This window comes from Lathamus discolor, chromosome 1 (genome assembly GCF_037157495.1).
Source record: "Lathamus discolor isolate bLatDis1 chromosome 1, bLatDis1.hap1, whole genome shotgun sequence".
In the NCBI taxonomy this organism is placed as follows: domain Eukaryota; kingdom Metazoa; phylum Chordata; class Aves; order Psittaciformes; family Psittacidae; genus Lathamus; species Lathamus discolor.
In genome coordinates, this window is record NC_088884.1 from 58,672,805 (window position 1) to 58,685,798 (window position 12,994).

The following is a 12,994-nucleotide window of genomic DNA, read 5'->3' on the forward strand; positions in this document are numbered from 1 at the left end:
GCTGTAGCAAAAAGCCCATCTGTAAAATCATGTCAACTCAAATCTTGGGCCCTTTGTCCCCTTCTCTCCTTCCCACCACCTCCTTCAAGGCCTGCTAAGATTCAAATGGGTCTTCAGAGAGAATAAAAGGCTTCATAAGCCTTAACAATATTTTTAGGAACTGAGGAGAGCATAAAGTGATATTGCAAACAAAAAAATGTTGAGCAAATTGTTCACACAGAAGGACTGGCAGGCAGTTATATTGCTCTCCATCTGCAGTTTAGCAAATCCTGAATTTATGAGCTGAGGAAGCTTTGGCTGTTTTTGGTATCTGGTGGGGACAACCACCACCAGCAGCAGGGCTTGGGGTCCAGTCTCTGCAGCACAAGCTGGTCCTGATTTACATTACTCTTCACTAGCAAATGTGCTGATGCTAAGGGAGAGGTGTCCCAGCTCTGGGTAGATACTTCAGAGGATGCCTTAGGTTGGGCTTTGTCCCCGTAGTGCTATACATGTGCAGTTACAGCTGGCAGGGAGCAGGTGAGCAAGAAGGAAGCAGCAGCTCAGAAGATTTGATGTCAGCGAGGCAGGCAGAGAGCTCTGCCTTCGGTGGCAGAAGTCTGGAGGCAAATGTGTAGGACGTGGTGAGAGGCAAGGATGGGTAAGAAGGTGTTGGGGGCACCTTCTGGCAGGGGTTGGAACTGGATGATGTTTAAGGTCCTTTCCAACCCAAACCAGCCCGTGATCCCATGGTATCCAGTCATTGCCAGGAAAATGCTCCCAGTGAACGACGAAGCGCCCGCCACGGGGGCGAGGCCACCGGTTTCTGGCCCCGCCCCCGAACCGCCTCGAGGCGGTACGAGGAGCCGGCAGCACCGCCCCCGTGCCTGCTGTGGCAGGAAGCGGCGGAGCGCGGCCGGGCAGCGGCTGTGGGAAGGACTGCGGTGTCCCTGCGGGCTCCAGGCGGTGCCCGGTAACTTTCGGAGGGGCCAGCCCGGGGGCGCCGCGCCCCTCACCAGCCCGCAGGTAGAGGGGCCGGGAGGGCTTCTCGCTGCTGCCACCGGGCGGCTCCTGGCTCCGCCCGCCGCTGCCGGGAGAGCCGTTCGGGCGGTGGGGGCGGCAGCGCCCGGTGCCGAGGCTGCCTCCGCGGGGCGGCCTGACATGAGATCATCGGCAGCATGGCCTCTGCCAGGAGCGGCGGCCGCACCGGGCCGAGGGACGAGGAGGCCAACGGCGACCTGGACCGCTCCCTGCAGCAGATGCTGCGGGCGATAGCGGAGGAGCGGAGCCGCGCCGGCCTCCGCCAGGAGATCAGCGGCCTCGGTGAGTCGGAGGCCGGAGCCTCCGCGCCGGGCTGGGTGCGGGTGGCGGGCGCGGCGCCCCGGGGCCGGGCGGCACCCGACAGCAGCGGGGCCCCCCTTGCTCCTTCACGGCTCGGGCTGGGGCCGGCCGGCGCCTGCTTCACCGTGTGCAACCGGCGGCAGGGGCCTGGGAACCTGTTGTGTGCTGCCGGGCTGTGCTGCTGCCGCGGGGATGGGCTCCTTTTCCTCGAAGTCCCCGGGAACCGGAGGGAGCAGCGGTCTCTGCTCCATTGTCTGAAATGCCCTTGGAGATAAATGGTCAGAAGACACTGTGTACATGAGCTGATCATCTGTTTTCTTTAAGTATAAACTATGTATCACGTGTTTTGGAATACAAGCTGAGCAAATTTTGTGGTACTCTCTCCGGTGCTTATGCTTGTATGGCTCTGAAATGATCCCTGTAGTTTTTTTTCCTCTTCTGAGTCAGACGCCTCCCTTCTCTGAGTATGTGACTTCACTCCGCTTGCTGTGGTCTAGTAAGCACATGATGAATGTGGTGGCTCTTGGTGGTCTGTTAATTTCCTTAATCGTGGAGGTTTTCTTCAGCTTTTTGGCTATTCTGTTTGTTTATGTCTTGACTTATGCAGATTTTACAGGGCATGTCTTTATTTAGCTTTTGGCAAAGCTTATGTGTTGCAAAATGAAAGTCTGAAGTTGAAATTCAGTTGACTTTAGGCAACAGAGTGGAACAACAGCTCTCTTAACCAGAATACTTTGCATCAGGAAACTCTTCTGACTGGGCTAATGAATAGAAATCCTTTGGGTTTATGTGCAATAAGAGATCATAGGCAGAAGGTTTTGATGTGAGAAATTATTTATACCTCATTCTGAACTTTTGTATATCCTGGACTGAACCTGTGCTTTAAGGGGATGAATGCCCAGAAGTCCTGGCAGGGTCAGGGTTTTAAATTATGAGTACTGATGTGCAGTACTTCCTTTGTTTTTTCCATGAAGTATTTATTGGCTCTTCCTTCTTCAGCTCATTTTCAGGTCCCAAAAGTTTCCATTTCTGAGTCTTCCTTAAAACTCAGAATGAGTTTTTGTCCCAGATTTACTGTCTTTAAGATGTAGATTGGCATGGGAAATCTCGTTGGTTGTCTAGATGACCTTTATGTATCAGTTTGTCTGCCAGTGCTTACTGTGGTCTCCCAGGGGAGGAATGGGCTCTCCTGTCTTTATTTTTGCCTTGCACATAAAGAAGCTTGTGCAAAGAGAAGTGATGAGTCTTTCCTGTTTATGCTTCTTTTTCCCAACAGATTTGGATCTCTGGGCTTTATGTAGTGTAATAATGTTACATGGCCAAATAAAGTGTTATGGCAAAGAAACTGTGAACAGAACAGGAAAAAAAGCCACAAAATCTAAATGCCTGTGACATTGCATTCATTGAAAAGCTGTTGTCAGCTAATGTTTGGCCATATCGTGTTTGAATGAAGATAAAGGCTCACAGGAAAAGAAATACCACCACTGGTTTCTTTTACTGAAATTGGGCAAGGGAAAAACTGTGGTGGCTGGTAAGAACATAGAAATGCTTCCTCTTGGCTTGCCTTTGAACACACATCCATCATAGCTCATCGTGAGAAGTCTTGCTGTGTAACTTGAGGATAATTGCACAAGTAGTGGGACAGTATGGCACTTCTACCAGATGAAGACTTGAAGGGAAGGCCTCAGGAGAACTGCTTCGCAAATTGCACTGATGGCCTGATGCTGGCTGTGGAGAGTTGCCTGTGTATGTCTGTACCTGTGTGGAAATAGGTTATGTGTCACCACAGGAGTGCCCTGGCTGCTCAATTTTTATATCCAGGGAATGGAGCTGAACTTTCAGCTGAGAGCACTGTAGTTTGCCAAGCCACTCTGTCTTTCTCAGAAGTCCTGCAGGTGGAAAAGTGCCATGGGTCTCCCTGCCCTGGGCAGCTGTGGATGGGGTAGATCTTTAGCTGTGGTGGTTGTTGTGATTTTAATGCAGGGAGAATCTGTTCCATGCTGGCTGTTTCTGTGCATCGCTGCTGAATATCTGTTCCTACTGGCACTCCCCTTGTTAATCTCCAAGCACTGCAGTCACAAAGTGGGACCATGTGTAGGATTAGAGGTTGCAAACTCAGGCTGTCATAGGAATATGCAAATTGTCACAGTATCTGACCAGCTTTTTTAAATCTGCATATATTATTACCTGAAGTTTGGGAGGAATGCACTGCGAAGGTTCCTTAAGACCCAGCAGACAGAGGATCTCTCTGTACTATAAATATCTGCTTTTGTATATTGAAGGGTTTTCCAAGATCTTCATTTCATTGTGTGCGGCATATTACCTGATATATAACATTGTCACTCCCAGTGAATGAGTGTTCCTTTTCCCTATTCTGTAATTTGTTTATGGGGATGTAAATAATTTAAATACTTCTCTTAAGAAAAACACTGAGCTTCTGAAGTGGTGCACAATATATAGTTCATAGATAAACAGAAGGTTATCAGGTGTAATCCTACCGCTTAAATTTATGTGTGTCTGGATTGCACTAGTGAATGCTGTTGCAGGGCATTCAACACAGTCAGACTAGCTTGGCCTGTTCTGGAATATGCTGGGCACCAGCAGCACAGCAGAGGTGCAGGCTTTTCCTTGAGTTCAGTACTTGAGAAAGTGGACACAGTCCCATATGGGTTCAGGTGGTTAATAGAGAGGTTTTGTCTGCTTTTGTGCCTGGGTGTTGTTACTCAAGATGGATCCACCTGTTGGGCTGAAGGATGAGCTTACCCACAGCTGTTTTTGCATTAGTGGTGTTTCTTTTTATAATACCCAAATCCATTCCAGCTGTGTCAGTAGCTTAAACCTGTTGTGAGTCTCTTGATATCAGCTGGCAATGATGTTGAATTCTGGGTTTTCCCTGAGTGCTGTTAACCCCTCAACAATAAAATGGGAGTCATTGAGACATAATTTGGACAGCCTCTCTCCTTTTGTGTATTGCCTTTAAGTGAGTCCCTACTTCCCAGCCTAAGGAGGAAGTTGCTATTTTTGCTGACACTGAGTTTTGGTAAGAGGGATTGCTTTATTTCAGGAATATCATATGAGCATTTGGACAGGTATTGTCCACAAATGTAAGCCTCCTTGCATGGGATCTTCCATTTTGTCCTGTTCATGTAAGGTAGCAAATACAGCAAATCTGACATCGTGCTTAAAAATAATGACTCATGAGTGACTCCTTACCGTGCTGCTTGAGGGGAAGGATGATGGCTTCCTGAGAAGCCTCAGCTGGCTGTGAGTGTCATTCAGTTGTATAGAGTATTACAATGGTGTTGTGTTGCTTCAAAATGCTATTTGTTAGAACGTTTCTCTGGAAAAACAGTTCTCCTTCTGGGGAAACAGCTGACTTGCTGTATGTCTCCTCAGCCAGGCTGTGCATAAGGCTTTGAAGTTACCTTTTTGGCCAAAGCCTTGAACTGGGAGGGTTTTATTTGTTGTCTGAAACTACTGTGTAATGTTGTCAGATGCTTAATTTGCCTAATTGCCCTGCTGTTAATGTAGCACAGTGTGCTTTGATGGAGATGTGACTTTGTGAATACTGGAAATTATAATGAGTAAGAAGAAATGAATAGGTAGATGTGAATAATGTCTTGAATTGTGACTGATCAGCAATGGAGATGTGTAGCCACGTGAAATGTGAAGACAAGGATCCTGAGAAGCAGGTGGCTGCCCCATGGGCTGCAGGAAGTCTGAGTAAACAAGCAATTGAAAACTGCTGCCATTTGTAATGGTGGTGGTCATAGGTGCCAGTGGAAAGGCTGAACCCTGCAAAAAGCCTTATAGTCTTACCAGGAATTAAGTTTTTATGGTGTTTGGTTTTTCTGGTGGTAGAGGAGGTGTTAGAGGAGGGCAGAGGGTGTGCTTGGCATAGGAACAGCAGAAGGAGTAAAGTTCATCCTCAGAGCCAGAGGATTGTTTGGACTTGTTTGTGCAGCAGGGCACCTCAGGGCTTGTCATGTGAGTAAAGACAGTGGGATGATTCATGTGCCAAATTGTCTTGATGAATAAATCCTGGAAATAAATAGGTGTCTAGCCTTCTTGAGAGGAGGAAAGGTGAGGTGGCATACAGTAAGTGCTTGTGCATGTGAGTATTGTGAAAATATGCTGGAAACATAAAGACCCAGTTGGGAAAACTTGTAGGAGAATGGTGGAAGAAACTTTGGGAGAGCAAAAGAGGTTAAAATGAAGAATTAAAAAGAAGAATGAGTAATTTGGGTTTGGAAGTACTAGTTTCATGCCTTAATTCTATCATAGTGTAGGAACTTTAATTGAATTATAATATTCAAGAAGGATTGTATATATGTGCTTCTGAAACTTTGCGGAAAGTGTAGCCACTGAGTAGGTGGAATTGTCTGGTGTGAATCTGCAGCAGTACAGAACTGGTTTGGCAGGAGTAGCTTTCATGCAGAAGCAAAATGTTTTCTTCATTTGTGGATCATCCTGGAGTTCAGTGACTTGTCCAGTCAAAGGTGAGAAACTACCAAAGCTGAGAAGGTTTGGTTTTTTCTCAAGTGTGAAAAACGAGAATAATGATGAATCACATCTGTGCTAACAAAAACTTGAGGGACATACGCAACCAAATTTACTAACTCCTAGTAATGTCACCTATAGGGAGATAGTTTAATATACAAATGTGTTGAAAAATTTAATTTCATTCAGGGCTTTTAGAAGCATTTAATTATAGTTTAAAATACAGCTTGTATTACTTGTATCTTAATATTTATACAAGTTCTTTTTGTCCTATTTATGAAATATTTTGCAGCTAATGAATGTGAAATATTCAATGAAAAATGAATAGTCAAATGAAGAAGCAAAAAGAAGATACTAATATAACTTATAAATAGTAAAACAAAAAGATGTTTATAAAGTGCCTCATAATCAGTAAAAAAAATTAAAATAATTATAATTAAAAAAAAAAAAAAATCACAGCATTCCAGCCAGGAAGAATCTTTCCAGAAAAAGTTCCAGAAATTCCAAATGCAAAGTGAGATCAGAACAGTTTCTTTAAATCAGAGTTAAAATAAGTACTTTGAGGTCAAAGTGATTTAACAGCTCACCCTGGGGATTGAACCTCAGATTTGTGTTGGAGAAATAAGAGTAAATAGCAAAGAAATTCCAGGTATAATGGAAATGGGTATAGTAAGATTTTTTTTTTTTTATTAGAGATAGAAGGGGAAGATGATTTTTAAAGCCACTTCTTTTTTCTTGATGTGCCATTGAGTGCTTGGACAACGCGGTGTAGGAGAAACCACTGGGTGGGAGAGAAGAGCTTGTGGTGCTGCTCTGGGATGGACCTCAGCAAGTAGTACTGGTACAAAGAGTATTATTTGTACTTCAGGGATATCAGACATAGGTAAGTCCAGTGGAGGGTAAGTTTGGGAAGTTTGTAGCAGGGCTGGAGCAGGTAATTTTGCAACCAGGGTGCAGGTTTTTAAGGTAATGCATCTAGCTGTGATGCATCAATGAGAACAAAGTAGTTGAATGCTGCTGCTGGGAAATTGCCTTTTTGGCAGGGCTGTGCTGGGTGGAATGTATTTTGTTGCTGAGACTTCCTTCTGTTGGTATCACCGAGCAGAAGAGAGGCTGTGCTTTATCTTTTTTTTTGTTTTGTTTTTTTTGGTGTATTTCTGTGCTGGTTGCTGGGACTGAGAGCAGGACAAATGGCTATCTCATGCTGGGACTGGGAGGCCTTGACACGTTAGGAGAGGACTGTGTAGCATTACAGGCAGAGGCAAATAATGGTCTTTATTATTAAGGCTGAAGAGAAAATGACTCGTACCAGAAGTTTTGAGATTCTATGATGCCCTAGGATCCCATCCTGCCACTTCGGCAATCAAGCATAGGTTATTTAGGAATATCCGTGTAGGAATGGCAATCTGGGGTAGACTCTAGGGCTGCAGCCCTCCAGGGTAAATACTGCATTGTTTTGGTGTTTTGTTTTGTTTGTTTTTGTTTTGTTTTTGTTTTTGTTTTTTATGGTGGTTCATTTAGAATTCCATTTCATTGTTTATTAGAACCTTGTTCATGCTCTTGTCACTAATGGCCTGTCAGGCTTTCCATTACACACCAGTGTTGCCAGGGGATTTGTAATTTGACTTTGAAAGGTTAGCTTCTGTCAGGAGCTTGACATGCATCATTCCAGACCAATAATATAATGTGGTCTTTCTTTTGTTACAGCTCTTACATATTTTTTGAGCAGTTGGGTTATTAGTTTTTAATGGAGATGCAGCTTTATGAGATTTTCATGTACTGCTCAAGAGAATGCATCTTCAAATTATAAGAGTCAGACTGGAGATGCTGAAGAAGACAAGATTTCTTTAAAAGGCAACAACAGAAAATACTTCCCCCCCTCCAAATAAAACCCAACCCAACAAAAAACAAACCACAAAAAAAAAAAGACAAAAAAAAAAAAAACACCAAAAAACTGAAACCAAACATACCTAACAAAAAACCTCAAAAATATCCTACAAATATTTTGTTGCCTCCTCTAAATAAGCAATTTTGGTTTTAAAGCAAGGCATGCCGCTCTTCAATTTTGGATGCTGGCAGGAATTGCTGGGTACCTAATTTTTGAGAATGAGTCAGTCAGCATGAATTACGAATCTGTAAACCTGACAGTGGGAATAGTCAGGGTATTTTAAAACATCCATCTCTCATATATGTAATACTGTAGATAGCTTAACTGTTTGGTTTTGTTATTTTAGCAGAATATTCTCTAAATCTTCAAGGAACTAGTTACAAATCTATTTTGAAGTCTGGGTTCTGTTTTGAACTTTTAAGATGGTTTGGAGGTTTGTATTAGGGATTAAAATACATCTTACCTTTACAGTTCAGGATTGATCTTTTAAGGCTTTAATAGTATATCTGGTTGGATTCTTTCTAAAGAAAAGAAAAATTGAATTTCTTGAAGAATGAAGCGTGTTGGTCTCCCTCTCATCATCTGTGTTCAGGATGCTGGTCAATAGAAAAAGATGTCAACAGCTGAAATACAGTTGTCTTATGTTCCAGCTACAGTTCAGGAAAACCAAAACCCTGCAGTTAAATAGTTAGTAGTGGTTGTTGTATCTACTTATGCTCTTAAATGTGCTAAGTAGGATCTGGGTGGCAGCTCACTGACATGGAAACTATTGGAGTGAATGATAAGGTGTAAGGAGAAAGTGTACAAAATCACTTCATGATCCCAGGAACCCCCTGAATAGTGAAGCTGCTTTCTTCCAGTTGGCATTCAAAAGAATGTGAAACTGCTTTGGTCTGTTTGCAGCCCCTTGGGCTAAGCAGGATGAATGTCAGAGAATCAAGACTGCTCTTTTTGTGTGTGTGATCCCAAAGAATGTATTGATGACTTCTATGCAGGAAATAAAATACAGAAATACCAGATGGAGCATCATACTGCACCTGTAGAGGAGTTGGGGTAACCTCGGCACAGTTCAATAGAAGTGCCTTTGAGGCCACCTGCTCTGTTGTACTGTGTCTGGTTTCCCTCATGGGAAATGACAATGCTGGGCTTTGTCTCTTTCCTTTAACCAGGATGTGCTCAGTGAGTCGGCAGCCTGGAATTGATGTTAGTGTTGAGGTGATGAAAATCCTTCTGGCTCAGTAGCAGCGTAGCTTTTTGTAAGCTACCACACAGAGGAGGGAGGCACTATATTAGTAATTGCAGGAGCTGCCTCCATGCCCGCATTCTCTGTTTCAGGAAATTTGCATTAGGTGTTGCTACAAATTTATCAGTCTCTCAGAGCTGCAGCCTGTAGGGTCTTCTGAAGGAATATTGGCAGCATTTGCCCTTTGAACACTTCATAGTGTTTCCCTTGATCAGTTGCATGTGAAAAATGCATTACTTCTGATTATCTGTATCTGGAAGTAACATAGAAAGGTTTAGCTCCAATCTCTGCATGTCTAACTACCAAGTTTGGATAAAAGGAAGAAGTAGTATGTTGAGAGTTCTTGGTCCTGTCTTGCAGGGCTTCATGTGATCAGCAGGAACTTGAGAGATGGCTTAAAATGCCAGTGAAGTTTGAGCTGTCTTTGCGCTAAGAAGAGTTTGATTTAATTGCCTGGAGATGCTTAAGCATCATCAAGATGAGGGAAGTGTTTTGAAATGGATTTATAGTATTCTGCTAAGAGCTGGGAAAGGCTTCACCAGACATTTATTCCTTTGCTTTTTCAGAGAACAGGTAGAGGAGCTCTTGAATGTCTAGCAATGTTAGATCTTCAATAAGGAATATATTTACGTACCTGTCATAAAAGACCCCGAGAGGTGGATTTTAAATTTCCATAAAACTCAGGGCTCTGTAATAATGTAGAAGATGTTAAGTGTGATTTTAGTAATCAGTCTTGAGGAGATGAGTTTATTGCCTTGTGCAGGTCACTTCTGCTTGGTTATTGCCTGCCTGATACTTTCAGAGACAAAGTAGCAAACTCACTGCAGTATGTCTTGGAAATAGAGATCTCTCTGAACCTTGGTGGCTTCCTAAATAATCATGATCCAGCTTTCTATACATTTCATAGGAGTGTTTAAGTACTTTATTTTCCTTGGTTTTAATGAGGAGTGTAATTCTGCCTAGTAACAAAGACTTGAATGGATGACCTGTGGTTTTCATAGCAAGGGTGACTAAACTCTAGTCAAAGAATCATGTGAATTGTTAGTAGACTGTGGTTCATGTGAATAAAGACAAACTAATTTCATCCTCTTTGATCTTTGATATTACAAGATAACATTATGCTGTGTTCTTTAGTCTGACTCTTCAGATTCAGACTGGATTGTGTGTCGTAATTGGCTTTTTTTTCCTTTCAGTTAAAAAAGGAACAGAGATTTAAAGCTTGTGTTGGGTGCTCTGGGGATGTAGGAGCTTTAAAATTGTTCAAGGATCAGAATAATTATTGTGAAGTTTTTAACTTTCTTCTGTTCAGCAACTGTCAAGCTAACTTATTTGGTGGTACATACATATACACACACACATATATATATGTATATAATTAATTCAGTGCATGGATCCTATGACAAGATAAAACCATTTTTTAATGGAAGAATGTTGCCTTTGGTACTTGTCCCATGTTTTAGCATGTCTAGTTGCTCCCAGAAGCTAGTGGGAAATTGGAGTTTCCGTGGCTATATCTGGAGACTTTATCTGTCTCTTCAAATGTGAAATCTATGTTTTAGTGCTTTGATGATTGAATGGAAGAAAATTAAGATTCATGTTCTTTATTTCAAAACTATTGTGGCAGCATCACAAGGCAGGGTGTTCTGAAGCCCCATGGTGGGGAAAAGCAGAAACAGACATTGTGCTTCTGCTAAGGAATTTTCTAAGACCTTTCTTTCTCAACTCGCATGTTCTTACTTGGGGCCATGTAACTGTCATGGGACAGAGGTAGTGATTTCCCAACAGATAAAGGTTGTGACTATTTCTGGGTTTATAAATCATATTTCATAACAATCTTTTAGTCTGGAGGGAGTGGCTTGTTGAGGGTGATGTGGTGGGTGGGAGAGAGACCCAAGGAGGGCAGAAGAAACAGAGGTCAAGTGTCAGACCATAGTCCCATTGCAGGGTGGGGGGGAAAAAGCTAGGAAGTTCTTAAATATTTAGTCCAGTATCATATTCCCTGGGCCACTTCACTGTAGTACACCCATATGCAAGCCTTCTACATCTGTAGGGATTCATAGCTATGCAAGCTGTTCTCTGCTTTGGAGGAAAGCTTTAGTAGTGGTGCTGGGTACCAATGGAAAGAGATGGGATGTTTCCAGCAGCTGACATGTTAATGGTAGATTACACCTGCATTTATTAAACTGAATAGTAGTTTGGCAATAGTTGCTCTCTGTCTAAGGGAGTAGGGTGCTGCTGGTGTTAGGACAGTTGTTTTGTCTTCTTTCTGACTGAGGTTAGTATGTCATGCATGTTACTAAAATTACTCCATTGTTTCTCCTTTCTCTCTTTTAATCAATACTGTTTTCCCAGAGAGCCAATTTTTAGAATAATAGAATAAAATCATAGAATCATAGAACAGTTAGGGTTGGAAAGGACCTCAAGATCATCTAGTTCCAACCCCCCTGCCATAGGCAGGGACACCTCATACTAAACCATCCCACACAAGGCTTCATCCAACCTGGCCTTGAACACTGCCAGGGATGGAGCACTCACAGCCTCCCTGGGCAACCCATTCCAGTGCCTCACTACCCTAACAGGAAAGAATTTCCTCCTTATATCCAATCTAAACTTCCACTGTTCAAGTTTTAACCCATTACCCCTTGTCCTGTCACTCCAGTCCCTGACGAAGAGACCCTCCCCATCATCCCTATAGGCCCCCTTCAGGTACTGGAAGGCTGCTAAGAGGTCCCCACGCAGCCTTCTCTTCTCCAGGCTGAAAAGCCCCAACTTCCTCAGCCTGTCTTCATACGGGAGGTGCTCCAGTCCCCTGATCGTCCTCATGGCCCTCCTCTGGACTTGTTCCAGCAGTTCCATGTCCTTTTTATGTTGAGGACACCAGAACTGCACACAGTACTCCAGGTGAGGTCTCACAAGAGCAGAGTAGAGGGGCAGGATCACCTCCTTTGACCTGTTGGTCACACTCCTTTTGATGCAGCCCAGGATACGGTTGGCTTTCTGGGCTGCGAGCACACACTGCCGGCTCATGTTCATTTTCTCATCGACCAGCACCCCCAAGTCCTTCTTTGCAGGGCTGCTCTGAATCTCTTCTTTGCCCAGTCTGTAGCCGTGCCTGGGATTGTTCCGACCCAGGTGTAGGACCTTGCGCTTGTCGTGGTTGAACTCCATAAGGTTGGCATCAGCCCACCCCACAAGCGTGTCTAGGTCCCTCTGGATGGCATCCCTTCCCTCCAGCATGTCAACCGGACCACACAGCTTGGTGTCATCGGCAAACTTACTGAGGGCGCACTCAATCCCACTGTCCATGTCAGCGATGAAGATGTTAAACAAGACCGGTCCCAACACCGATCCCTGAGGGACACCACTCGTTACCGGTCTCCAGCCGGACATTGAGCCATTGACCACAACTCTTTGTGTGCGGCCGTCCAGCCAGTTCTTTATCCACCGAGTGGTCCATCCATCAAATTGATATCTCTCCAATTTAGAGAGAAGGATGTCGTGTGGGACAGTGTGAAACGCTTTGCACAAGTCCAGGTAGATGACATCAACTGCTTTACCCTTATCCATCAATTCTGTAGCCCCATCATAGAAGGCCACCAAATTGGCCAGGCAGGATTTCCCCTTAGTGAAGCCATGCTGGCTGTCACCAAGCACCTTGCTGTTTTTCATGTACCTTAGCATGCCTTCCAGGAGAATCTGCTCCAAGATTTTGCCAGGCACAGAGGTGAGACTGACTGGTCTGTAATTCCCTGTGTCTTCCATTTTCCCCTTCTTGAAAATGGGGGTTATATTTCCCTTTTTCCAGTTGTCAGGAACTTCACCTGACTGCCATGATTTATCAAATATGATGGCCAGTGGCTTAGCAACTTCATTCGCCAGCTCCTTCAGGACCCGCAGATGGATTCCATCAGGTCCCACAGACTTGTGTGCGTTCAGATTTTGAAGATGGTCTTGAACCAGATCCTCTCCTACAGTGGGCCCAAGGTTTTCATTCTCACAGTCCCTGCATCTACCTTCTAAGAACTGGGTGGTGCAGTCAGAGC

General features: G+C 44.0%; 1 protein-coding gene across 2 annotated transcripts in view; it reads left to right on the forward strand.

Moving 5' to 3' along the window:
- Positions 1–862: 862 nt before the first annotated feature.
- KIAA0930 (KIAA0930 ortholog) overlaps positions 863–12,994 on the forward strand; it is a 76,998-nt gene continuing 64,866 nt past the window's right edge. For both annotated transcript variants that reach the window (XM_065672868.1, XM_065672874.1), the window contains exon 1: positions 863–1,302. In XM_065672868.1, coding sequence (XP_065528940.1) covers positions 1,158–1,302 — 145 coding nt within the window. In that variant the 5' untranslated portion in view covers positions 863–1,157. The remainder of the gene's footprint in view (positions 1,303–12,994) is intronic.